Genomic DNA, 12,917 nt, shown 5'->3' with positions numbered 1-12,917 from the left:
CCTCTCTCTGAAAGAGGACAGTTAAGGTGAGAAGGAACTGGGCATCCCCAAGATTTCCTCTAGCTTGGTTCTGCTGGTCCTCTATGGACTGGGGTGGCAGGTGGAACTTTCTCTGGTACCAGGAGAAAGCCAGGAAAGGCAGATTTTACCAGTTGGCTGAATTAGTGTTCAATGTTGGATGTTCCAGTTGGAATTGGCAAAGGGCCTCCCAGACTGGAGCTGGGTGGGGGGGTGAGGGGGAGAGAGAGAGAGAGAGAAGATGGTGGGAGAGGGAGAGAGGGAGCAAGGATTAGAGAGCAAATATCTGTTGTTGCAGGCAGTTAGAGGTGCACTGCTGAGGGTTTTGACAGCCCACGGGGGAGTAGCCCCGGTCCCAGTCTCATAGTTCCCTTCAGGTTAGTTCTCCTCACACAAATTGCTTGGAAAGTGAAGTGAGAGAAAAGACAGGGCAAGTGGCCAAAGACTCTCAGCACCCAAGTGTTAACTCAGATGCTTTGTTGAGCCAATTTTCAGACTTCTTTTTTCCTAATATAAGCACTTAAGGATAAGCCTTCCTATAGGAACTGCCTTACATGCAACATACAGGGCTTTAAATGCAGTGTTTTCATTCTTCTTCTAATTACCTTCAACTTCTATTATGAGTTCTTTTAGACTCATTAGTTATTTAAAATTGTGTTTTGAACAATTTCTAAGTTCATAGGATTTCCTATTTTTAACCTGCCATTGACTTTCATTGTATGATGATTAGAGAATGTGCTCTTTGTGGTGCTACCTGTAGAAACCTTCTTTCTGATCTAGTAAGTGCTTATTCTTGTGCATGTCTACAGACTTGAAATCACTGCATAATCTCTGTGTGTCCTGGCTTAGTCCATCTAATGAATGACTGAATGAATGCATCTTTTCCTTACCCCCAGGCCTGAAGCACTGTCTTATCAATACCTTGAATCCCTGGAGACCAAAGTCCTGGTTGTTCTGGCAAGTTCAACCTTGTCTGGCCTCATGATCAGAGTCCCTCAACTCAAGACAAGGGAGGGTAAGGCAGAATTACCTCATGCTCTGCCAGGAAATACGAGTCTCATGGAGCACTGCCTGTGTGCCTGGGCAAATTCACTGCCTCACTGTCCTGTGCTGGGATGGTCTCTCTTTCAGTAATAGATGCTCATTCTCTCTTGCAGCTCTGCCTGCCAGACTAAGCCTGAAAATACCTCTGCATGTGACATTCCTATACCACCCATGTGGGGCACCACCTCGATTCAGAACAAAGTCCTTCCAAGTGTACCCTACTCTCTTTCCATTCTCATTTATCTGGTCTGAGATAAATGTTTATGACCTGCCAATAAATGCAGTGATTCAAAGTCCAGTCGCCATACTCCTCATTCATACAGCTATGGTTTTGTGAGGGAGGCTCTAGGGAGAAAAGCACCTCTTGACATCAATCCATGAAGAGCCTCTCCATGGCTCCTGCACCTGAGACAGTTGGCCTGACCTCCAAATCATCCATCCACCCCTCCTGTCTTCTGTTTTCATAGTGTGAGATCAACCCACAGGAATATCCATGGCTTTCATGTTCATTTTGGTTCTCAGTTTCTACAAGCTGGTGTCAGGTAAGCTTCTCAGTTTGGACTGTTGTTCTTCTCCTTCTTGTTGAATGAGAATGATCTCAGCACAGTGAGATGCAGGAACCCTTGGTGTTTGCAGTCCCCACCTTCTCCTGGCCTCAGGCTGGCGTATACCAATGCCAGGAGCTATGAGAAGCACAGGGCAGCAGGAGTTGAGAAACAGCCTCCTTGGGCTGTGTCTTAAGGACTTGGGCACTGTGTATACTGTTACAGTAGCCCAGAATAATGGGAGCAGACCCTGGGAGTGGGGAGGGACCACATCAAGAATGCTAGGTAAATACATTGTTTTCCCCAGGTGGGCTACGACGCTTAGGCAGGGGAAGTCTCTCATAGAATCCCCAGGTTTTTGACTTGGGTGCCTGGGTGGAAGGTGACACTGTTTAGGTTGTTTGGAGAAAAAGACAATGAGTCCAGCTATGGACATGCCGAGTTAGAAATATCTATGGTTGTGGGGTAAAGCATCCAGACCTTTAAGTAAGGAATAAGTTGGAACCTGGTATATTCTAGGCAGAAATCCACTCTTCTTTCTCTTTCTAGTAACCATCAACACAAAGCCTGGTGTATAGGACATTGAGTAATTGAATAAATTTTTCAGGAGGAGATTGGGGCTGGAGTAGAACACTGAGTTCTGGGTGGTCAGTGTCAAGCCATAAAAAGTTCAGTTGACCATGTTCACTTTCTGTCTGAAACAGTTCCATCCTGCTGCTTGTCTACCTATGACTTTTTTGCTAAACAAAGCCAAGAAAACAGAAATAAGGACATCAAAATCCATGTGTCTTACTCACAAGAGAGCCCCCATTTAAGTACATACTCACCCATTTTCTGATTAGATTCTTTGCCTGCTTTCTGTTTCTGCATGGAAATGACCTTGGAGGAAGTAAGGCTATTTTTAACTTTCCTTTTCTCTGACTATGAGCTTTGTGATGAATAACTTCTATTAGTGTCAGTTTTTGCTTATGATGAAATGGAGATAATATCACATCTGTGGCATTCCTGTGGGCTGAAGGGCTACTGTGTGGATTGCACGAACTTGTGCATGTAAAGCATGCAGCACAGAGCTCCACTGGTGCATGCTATGTTGCAACAACAGACAGTGTTATTCCTTGCTTCTCCTCAAGGGAAGGAGTAAAGGGAGATGATGCCAGCAAGACAAATGACAGCAAGGCTGGCTGGAGGAACAGACATATCCTAAAAAATGTTTGCTTGGCTTGAGAGTCCCATACAGCCTTGAAGAGGCAGCTGACAGGCTGTGTCCTAAAAACTGACCTAGAGCAAGGGCCTTTGTGCAGGTGGTTTGTTTAGCAGGTCATTCTCAGAAACAAAAGTGACAGAGTTCAGAGAGCGAAGCCAGTGGGAGGAAAGCCATAGAGGGGGTGCTAATGAGGAGGTTGCTGCAGTGGGTCCTTTGGAGGAACTGCATAGATGATAGCTCAGAATCTTTCCAGCATCCCCTGCTTCCAGTTCCCCACTGGGTGAGATGTGTCCTTGGGACTCCTAAAATTGCAAATCTTCTGGGCTGCCCCATGCCTGAGCTGCATAGGCTCTAAAAGTTGCAGGAAGCCCTCAGCAAAGAGGCAGAGGCCAGGCTCCAGGGGCAGAACTGTCAGCAGGCAGGGAAGTGCCCATCCCACTGCAGGGGGACTCAGGGTTGGGTGGTGAGGCGCCGGGTCTCAACATCTGCTATACCAGGTCAACAGCTGATCAGACATCAGGCTGCAAAGTCACGGCTCATTTAATAGTACTCTTAAAGATGCATCAGTGAAATACATTTCAGCAAGATTTATAAAATGTACTTAAACTTACAAATAATTAGAGCTAAAATTAAAAATATCCAACTATCTGGAAATTCACACGTGTGATCCACTTTGCCTCTGATGCACATGCACACACCACACACAGGTATATCCATATACCGTAAATGGATGCAAGTGAATTAATCAAGAGACATTGCCAATCAAAGGGGGTGGGTACTTACACAGTGAAGGGAGTGGGCCTCCATAGTTTGTGGTCTCTCTAAGAAGAACTCTAATCATACAGAGTGGTAAGTGTGATTTACACCAGGAAAATTATTTAGTTGACCACAAAACAGATAAGCAATTGCAGAAAGAAAGTAGTGCTCACCACTCATAGGCATAATCCCTGTTTGCGGAGCCCATTCTCTGTGCTGGGCATGGGAAATCCTGTGCTGAGGAAAACACACACACTCTGTCCTCATGAAGCTGAGAGTTGTTCAGGGAAGACTTGCAGAAAACAAACAATTATTACACCTGCAGCAAGATGAAGACAGTTTCAAATGAAGGTCAAAGCAAAGCTATACCAAGAAAATACAAAAAAACCAAACCCCCCAAATAAACAACAAAAACAGGTAAGCCATGTTGATAAAGCACTAGAGCAGGGTGTCCAATCTTCTAGCTTCCCTGGGCCATATTGGAAGAAGAAGAAATAACACTAATGATAACTAATGAATGGAAAAAAAAAATCACAAAAATATCTCATAATGTTTTAAGAAAGTTTACAAATTTCTGTTGGACCCTACCCAAAGCCTCCCTGATCCTCATGTGGCCCACAGGCTGTGGCTTGGACAAGCTTTTGCTCGATGAAGTATTCTTCAAGTCCAAAATTATAAAGTGGAAAAACATAAAATTATTACCCGGAATAAAAGGTAGGTACTATGGAAAAGATATGTCACAACATGAGTGCACTAAAGAGCAAATCACTGAAATAAAAACTACAAAATCTCCTCACTGTGTCATACCATGTCCTTCAGAATATGGCAGAAATATACTTAAAAAAAAGAAGAAGCACAAATAAATGTGCTTCAGCAGAGAATATATATTCTTCTCTTGTGTCCATAAAACATTTACAAGACATAATCATGTATTTGAAGGAAATACATTTCACCAAATTGGATATTTTATGGCTGCTTACTCCTCTCCTGGGTCATAAAAAAAAGGTTTTTAGCATAAAAGATGCAAAGGGGGTGGTGTGAGTGTTCATTAAGCATATAGGCAGAGAGGAGAGCATGTGGAGAGACTCTCCTCTAGTGCAGGAGTCTGTATTTGGAAGGTGCCTCTCAGGCCCCTGAATAACTCAGCCCCAGAGACAGAGTTTCCTCATGTTGAATATGGGAATATTGATAGCACATACCTAACCTCCTCTCACATGAGATGTGTGTGAGAACTGAGTGAAGTAACTGACACGGAAGCATTCTGGCAAGTGTAAGAAGATGTGCAAATGCAAGTCATCAGGTTTAGAAAGAAGACAGTGATGGACTCCCCCACCCCACGCCCCACACAGCTCCAGCCCACCAGAGCCCTGAGGAGGACTCAAGTGTATTTTGCTGTTATCTGTTGTGTTTCCTCCTATAGGACAGTGGCAGGTGAAAGGACCAGACAAGTTTGTCCAGGCCTTGGTGGGGCAGGATGCTGTGTTCTCCTGCTCCCTCTTTCCTGAGACCAGTGCAAAAACCATGGAAGTGAGGTTCTTCAAGAATCAGCTCCATGCTGTGGTCCACCTCTACAGAGATGGGAAAGACCTGGAACCTATGCAGATGCCACAATATCAAGGGAGAACTGAGCTTGTGAAGGACTTCATTGCATGGGGGATTGTCTCTCTAAGGCTAAAAAACATCACTCCCTCGGACATTGGCCTGTATGTGTGCTGGTTCAGTTCCCCAGTTTATGACGAGGAGGCCACCTGGGAACTATAGGTGTCAGGTCAGTTGTTTATTTATAACTGAGTTGTCTTATAAAATCATTCTGAACTTTTTAAACAGTTTGTTTTCAAAGAGTTTTTGAAGTCATTTAGTTTGAAGATAGCATCGTACACTATCAGTTTATTCTGTATTGCTTGTGTATTTCTACATCATTTTCTCACCTGTATAGATTCATGTAACCTACCACATCAAGATACAGAGCTATCCTACTCAACAAAGGTCTCCCTCTGCCACCTTCCTCATCCCCCAGCCTTCTCAAATCATAGCAACCACGAAATTGTTCTCCATTGCCTTAATTTTGTCATTTCAGAATGTTATACAAACGAAATCATAAAGTATGTGACATTTTAAGATTATTGTTTTGCTCCACATCATGCCCTTAAGTTCTATCTAAGTTGTTGCTTGTATCAATGGTTTATTTCTTTTATTGCTGAACAGTGGTTCAAGGTGAGTATATACCATGGTTTGTTTAACTGTTCTCTAGTTGAAAATCACTTGGGTTTTTTCCAAATTTTTACTATTACAACTCAAACTGCACTGAACATTTGTGTATAAACTTTTGTGCACGCATGTTTTCATGTCTCTGGAATACAGGCCCAGAAGTGCAACTGGGCACTGGGTTGTATGATAAGTTGGGTTGTATGATAAGTATATGCTTCGTTTTAAAAGAAATTTTCTATTTTCCACAGTGGTTGTACCATTTTACATTTCAATCAACAATGTATGAGTAATTCAGTTCCTCTAAATTCTCACTAGCATTTGGTATTGTCAGTACATGGTTATTGTTTTGTTTTTTGAGACAGTCTTATTCTATCATCCAGGCTGGAGTGCAGTGGTGCAATATTGGCTCACTGCAATCTCTGCCTCCCAGGTTCAAGTGATTCTCCTGCCTCACCTTCCTCAGTAACTGGGATTTCAGGCATGCATCACAGTGCCTGGATAATTTTTGTATATATATTTTTGCTTTTTTAAATTATAATTTAAGTTCTGGGGTACATGTGCAGAACGTGCAAGTTTGTTACATAGGTATACACCTGCCATGGTGGTTTGCTGCACCCATCAACCCGTCATCTACATTAGGTATTTCTTCTAATGTTATCCTTCCCCTAGTCCCCCAACCCCCAACAGACCCTGGTGTGTGATGTTCCCCTCCCTGTGTACATGCATTCTCATGGTTCAACTCCCACTTTTGAGTGAGAACATGCAGTGTTAGGTTTCCTGTTCTTGTGTTAGTTTGCTGAGAATGATGGTTTCCAGCTTCATCCATGTCCCTGCAAAGGACATGAACTCATCCTTTTTTATGACTGCGTAGTATTCCATGGTGTGTCTGTGCCACATTTTCTTAATCCAACCTATAATTGATGGACATTTGGGTTGGCTCCAAGTCTTTGTTATTGTGAGCAGTGCTGCAATAAACATATGTGCGCCTGTATCTTTATAGAAGGATGGGTTAAAATCCTTTGGGTTTATACCCAGTAATGGAATTGCTGGGTCAAATTGTATTTCTAGTCCTACATACTTGAAGAATCGCCATACTGTCTTCCACAATGGTTGAACTAATTTACGCTCCCACCAACAGTGTAAAAGCATTCCTATTTCTCCACATCATCTCCAGATCTGTTGTTTCCTGACTTTTTAATGATTGCCATTCTGATTGGCGTGAGATGGTATGTCAATGTGGTTTTGATTTGCATTTGTCTAATGACCACTGATGATGAGCTTTTTTTATATGTATGTTGGCTACACAAATGTCTTCATTTGAGATGTGTCTGTTAATATCCTTCAACCACTTTTTGATGAGGTTGTTGTTTTTTTCTTGTAAATTTGTTTAAGTTCTTTGTAGATTCTGGATATTAGCCCTTTGTCAAATGGATAGATTGCAAAGATTTTCTCCCATTCTGTTGGTTGCCTGTTCACTCTGATGATAGTTTTTTGTTTGTTTGTTTTGCTGTGCAGAAGCTCATAGTTTAATTAGATTCCATTTGTCAGTTTTGACTTTTGTTGCCATTGCTTTTGGTGTTTTAGTCATGAGTCTTTGCCCATGCCTGTGTTCTGAATGGTATTGCCTAGGTTTTCTTCTAGGGTTTTTATGGTTTTAGTCTTACATTTAAATCTTTAATCCATCTTGAGTTAATTTTTGTATAAGGTGTAAGGAAGGGATCCAGTTTCAGCTTTCTGCATGTGGCTAGCCAGTTTTCCCAACACCACTTAAGAATAGGGAATCCTTTCCCCATTGCTTGTTTTTGTCACGTTTGTCAAAGATCAGATGGTTGTAGATGTGTGGTCTTATTACTGAGGACTCTGTTCTATTCCATTGGTCTGTATATCTGTTTTGGTACCAGTACTATGTTGTTTTGGTTACCATAGCCTTGTATAGTTTGAAGTTAGGTAGTGTGATGATTCCAGCTTAGTTTTTTTTTTTTTTTTTTTTGCTTAGGATTGTCTTGGCTATGCAGGTTCTTTTTTGGTTCCGTATGAAATTTATAGTAGTTTTTTCCTGTTGTGTGAAGAAAGTCAGTAGTAACTTGGTAGGGATAGCATTTGATCTATAAATTACTTTGGGCAGTATGGTCATTTTCATGATATTGATTCTTCCAAACCATGAGCATGGAATATTTTTCCATTTGTTTGTGTCTTCTCTTATTTCCTTGAGCAGCGGTTTGTAGTTCACCTTGAAGAGGTCCTTCACAGCCCTTGAAAGTTGTATTCCTAGGTATTTTATTCTTTTTGTAGCAATTGTGAATGGGGGCTCACTCATGATTTGACTCTCTCTCTGTTGTTGGTGTATAGGAATGCGTGTGATTTTTGCGCATTAATTTTTTATCCTGAGACTTTGCTGAAGTTGCTTATCAGCTTAAGAAGATTTTGGCCTGAGACAATGAGGCTTTCTAAATATACAATCATGTCATCTGCAAACAGAGATAATTTGACTTCCTCTCCTCCTATTTGAATACCCTTTATTTCTTTCTCTTGTCTGATTGCCTTGTCCAGAACTTCCAATACTATGTTGAATAGGATTGGTGAGAGGGCATATTTGTCTCGTGCTGGTTTTCAAAGGGAATGCTTCCAGCTTTTGCCCATTCAGTATGATATTGGTTGTGGGTTTGTCATAAATATCTCTTCTTATTTTGAGGTACATTCCATCAGTACCTAGTTTATTGAGTGTTTTTAGCATGAAGGATATTGAATTTTATCAAAGGCCTTTCCTGCATCTATTGAGATAATCATGTGGTTTTTGCCTTTGCTTCTGTTTATGTGGTGGATTATGTTTATTGATTTGCATATGCTGAACCAGCCTCACATCCCAGGGATGAAAATGACTTGATCATGGTGGATAAGTTTTTTGATGTGAAGCTGGATTCAATTTGCCAGTATTTTATTGAGGACTTTCACATTGATACATCAGGGATATTGGCCTGAAATTTTCTTTTTTTTGTTGTGTCTCTGCCACGTTTTGGTATCAGAGTTATGCTGGCCTAATAAAATGAGTTAGGGAGGATTCCCTCTTTTTCTACTTTTTCGAATAGTTTCAGAAGGAGTGGTACCATCTTTTCTTTGTACTTCTGGTAGAATTCAGCTGTAAATCTGTCTGGTTCTGGACATTTTTTTTTTTNTTTTTTTTTTGGTTAGTAAGCTATTACAGCTTCAATTTCAAAACTTGTTAATGGTCTATTCAGGGATTTGACTTCTTCCTGGTTTAGTCTTGGGAGGGTGTATGTGTCCAGTAATTTACCCATTTCTTCTAGATTTCCTAGTTTATTGCATAGAGGTGTTTATAGTACTCTTTGATGGTAGTTTGTATTTCTGTGGGATTGCTGGTAATATTCCCTTTATCATTTTTTATTGTGTCTATTTGATTCTTCTCTCTTTTATTCTTTATTAGTCAGGCTAGCAATCTATCTATTTTGTTGATCTTTTGTTAAAACCACCTCCTGGATTCATTGATTTTTTTTTGAAGGGCTTTTGTGTCTCTACCTCCTTCAGTTCCACTCTGCCCTTAGTTATTTCTTATCTTCTGCTAGCTCTTGAGTTTGTTTGCTTTGTTTCTCTAGTTCTTTTCATTGTGATGTTAGGGCATCAATTGTAGATCTTTCCGGCTTTCTTTTGAGGGCATTTAGTGCTATGGATTTCCCTCTACTCACTGCTTTAAATGTGTCCCAGAGATTCTGGTACATTGTGTGTTTGTTCTCATTGGTTTCAAAGAACATCTTTATTTCTGCCTTAATTTCATTATTAACTCAGTTATCATTCAGGAGCAGGTTGTTCAGTTTCCATGTGGTTGTGCAGTTTTAAGTGAGTTTCTTAATCCTGAGTTCTAATTTGATTGCACTGTGTGGTCTGAGAGACTGTTTGTTATTATTTCTGTACTTTCACATTTGCTGAAGAGTGTTTTACTTCAAATTATGTGGTCAATTTTAGAATACATGTGATGTGGTGTTGAAAAGAATGTATATTCTGTTGATTTGGGGTGACAAGTTCTGTAGATGTCTGTTAGGTCCACTCGGTCCAGATCTGAGTTCAAATCTTGGGTATCCTTGCTGATTTTCTGTCTCATTGATATGCTTAATGTTGACAGTGTAGTGTTAAAGTCTCCCACTATTATTGTGTGGGAGTCTAAGTCTCTTTGTAGATCTCTAAGAACTTGCTTTATGAATTTGGGTGTTCCTGTATTGGGTGCATATATATTCAGGAGAGTTAATTCTTCCTGTTGTGTTGATCCCTTTACCATTATGTAATGTCCTTCTTTGTCTTTTTTGATCTCTGTGGTTTAAAGTTTGTTTTATCAGAGAATAGGATTGCAACTCCTGCTTCTTTTTGCTTTCTATTTGCTTGGTAAATATCCCTCCATCCTTTTATTTTGAGCCTATGTTTGTCTTTGCATGTGAGATGGGTCTCCTGAATACAGCACACTGATGAGTCTTGACTCTTTATCCAATCTACCAGTCTGTGTCTTTTAATTGGGGCATTTAGCCTATTTACATTTAATGTTAATATTGTTATCTGTGAATTTGTCCCTGTCATTAAGATGCTAGTGGGTTATTTTGTCTGTTAGTTGATGCAGTTTCTTCACTGTGTTGATGGTCTTTATACTTTGGTATGTTTTTGCAGTAGCTGGTACTGTTGTTCTTTCCATGTTTAGTGTTTCCTTCAGGAGCTCTTGTAAGGCAGGTCTGGTGGTGACAAAATCTCAGCATTTGCTTCTCTGTAAAGAATTTTATTTCTCCTTCACTTGTGAAGCTTAGTTTGACTAGATATGAAATTCTGAGTTGAAAATTATTTTCTTTAAGAATGTTGTGGCTGGGCATGGTGACTCACACCTGTAATCTTAACACTTTGGGAGGCCGAGGTGGGCAGATCATGAGGTCAGGAGTTTGAGACAAGTCTGGCCAACATGGTGAAACTTTGCCTTTACTAAAAAATATGAAAAAAAAAAATTGCCAAGTGTAGTGGTGAGTGCCTGTAATCCTAGATACTTGGGAGGCTGAGGCAGGAGAATCGCTTGAATCAGGGAGGCAGAGGTTGCAGTGAGCAGAGATCACACCACTGCACACCAGCCCAACAACAATTCATGGCTCCATCTCAAAAAAAAAAATAATGTTGAATATTGACTCCAACTCTCTTCTGGTTTGTAGGGTTTCCACAGAGAGATCCGCTGTTAGTCTGATGGGCTTCCCTTTGTGGGTAACCCAACTTTTCTCTCTGGCTGCCCTTAACATTTTTTCCTTCATTGCAACCTTTGTGAATCTGATGAATATGTGTCTTGGAGTTGCTCTTCTCAAGGAGTATCTTTGTGGTATTCTCTGCATTTCCTGAATTTTAATATTGGCCTGCCTTGCTAAGTTGGGGAAGTTCTCCTGGATAATATCCTGAAGAGTGTTTCCAATTTGGTTCCATTCTCCCTGTCACTTTCAGGCACACTAATCAAATGTAGATTTGGTCTTTTCACATAGTCCCATATTTCTTGGAGGTTTTCATCATTTCTTTTCACTCTTTTTTCTCTAATCTTGTCTTCTTTATTTCATTGAGTCGATCTTCAATCTCTGATATCTTTTCTTTCTCTTGATCAATTTGGCTATTGATACTTGTGTATGCTTCATGAAGTTCTTGTGTTGTGTTTTTCAGTTCCATCAGGTCATTTATGTTCTTCTCTAAACTGGTTATTCTAGTTAGCAATTTGTCTAAACTTTTTTCAATGTTCTCAGCTTCCTTGCATTGGGTAAGAACATGCTCCTTTAGCTAAGAGGAGTTTGTTACTACCCACCCTCTGAAGCCTACTTCTGTCAATTCATCAAACTCATTCTCCATCCAGTTTTGCTCCCCTGCTGGAAAGGAGTTGTGATCCTTTGGAAGAAAAGAGGTGTTCTGTTTTTTGGAATTTTCAGCCTTTTTCCTCTGGTTTCTCCCCATCTTTGTGGATTTATCTACATTTGGTCTTTGATATTGGTGACCTTTGGATGGGGTCTCTGAGCGGACCTCCTTTTTGTTGATGTTGATGCTATTACTTTAGACGAAGAGTGCCACTGTTGTTTCACATGCCTGAACACGCTGAGTAGCCCTAGAGTTTTCTGTACATCTCAGCAGATCTTGCAGAGGCAATACTGGAACTTCTTGTCACAGTGAGAAAAAAGGCAAAAAGAGACCAGCTAGTTATAAAGTTAGGACAGATAGTCCTCAGCAAGAACTTCCCTTTTAACAAAAAGCAGCTCAAGAAATAATTTCCCTTCTAACAAAAAGCAGCCTGGGGAAAAATTCAGACTGCAGAAGCTGCCTTCCTGAGAAATCACAGCTACAGGCAAGAATAGAGCAGCCTGGGGACACTCAGGCTGCACCTGTAGATAAGCAGCCAGACAGGCAAAGTCAGCAGAAAGCACAGAAGCTTTTTATTTTTTGTGTGGTCAGCGGGTTCCCAGGAAAAAGCTTCCTCCCCTTTTCAGGCATATACTTGGTGGGCTCCATGGGAACTTGCATAGGGAGGAAGGAGGCTTACCCAAAACAAACCCACAGCTATACAAACAAGAGAAGTTGTGCTTTTTGCTTATCCACAGCTGAATAGATAGAGGGAGTTGTACAGACAGCTGAGAGGAGTTTCTTATGAAAGCTTTCGAATTCAACTGTAAAAATTGCAATCCACTCAGACTCTCCTCTTCACTGCAGAGAGCTTTCTTCTTTCGCTTATTAAACTTTTACTCCAACCTTACCCTTTCTGTACATGCTGCTTAATTTTCCTGGTCATGAGACCATGAACTTGGATAACACCTTAGAACATGACACCAGTGACCCTGACCTGTTTCAACAGTCATTCTTGTATTTCCTATGGGTCTCTTAGCACCCACTGTATTTGTTGCAACACTTTGTCAGATAAGGAATCCAAGTTTGAGATGAACACCAAACATTATTATTTCATTTCTTTTACTAATTTTAGGTTTAGTTTATTTTTGTGCCTCTATTTGCTTGAGGTGCATCATTAGGTTGTTTGTTAGAAATCTTTCTCTTTTATATTAAGTGGCATTTATTGCTGTAAATTTTCCTTCTAAGAGAAAAACACTACCTTTGCTGTGTTTTATAGGTTTTGGTATGTTGTA

At 40.6% G+C, this 12,917-nt stretch overlaps 1 protein-coding gene across 1 annotated transcript in view; it reads left to right on the top strand.

Annotated features, from left to right (window-relative positions):
* The first annotated feature begins 1,555 nt into the window (after positions 1–1,555).
* The window catches only part of BTNL3 (butyrophilin like 3), a 42,589-nt gene continuing 31,227 nt past the window's right edge, over positions 1,556–12,917 (top strand). The window contains 2 exon segments of the mRNA XM_017517513.1: positions 1,556–1,604; positions 4,988–5,335. Of these exon segments, the coding sequence (XP_017373002.1) occupies positions 1,556–1,604; positions 4,988–5,335 (397 nt within the window).

Source organism: Cebus imitator, unplaced genomic scaffold (assembly GCF_001604975.1).
Source record: "Cebus imitator isolate Cc_AM_T3 unplaced genomic scaffold, Cebus_imitator-1.0 Scaffold634, whole genome shotgun sequence".
NCBI classification, from domain to species: Eukaryota; Metazoa; Chordata; class Mammalia; order Primates; family Cebidae; genus Cebus; species Cebus imitator.
This window is presented reverse-complemented; position numbering and strand designations above follow the sequence as displayed.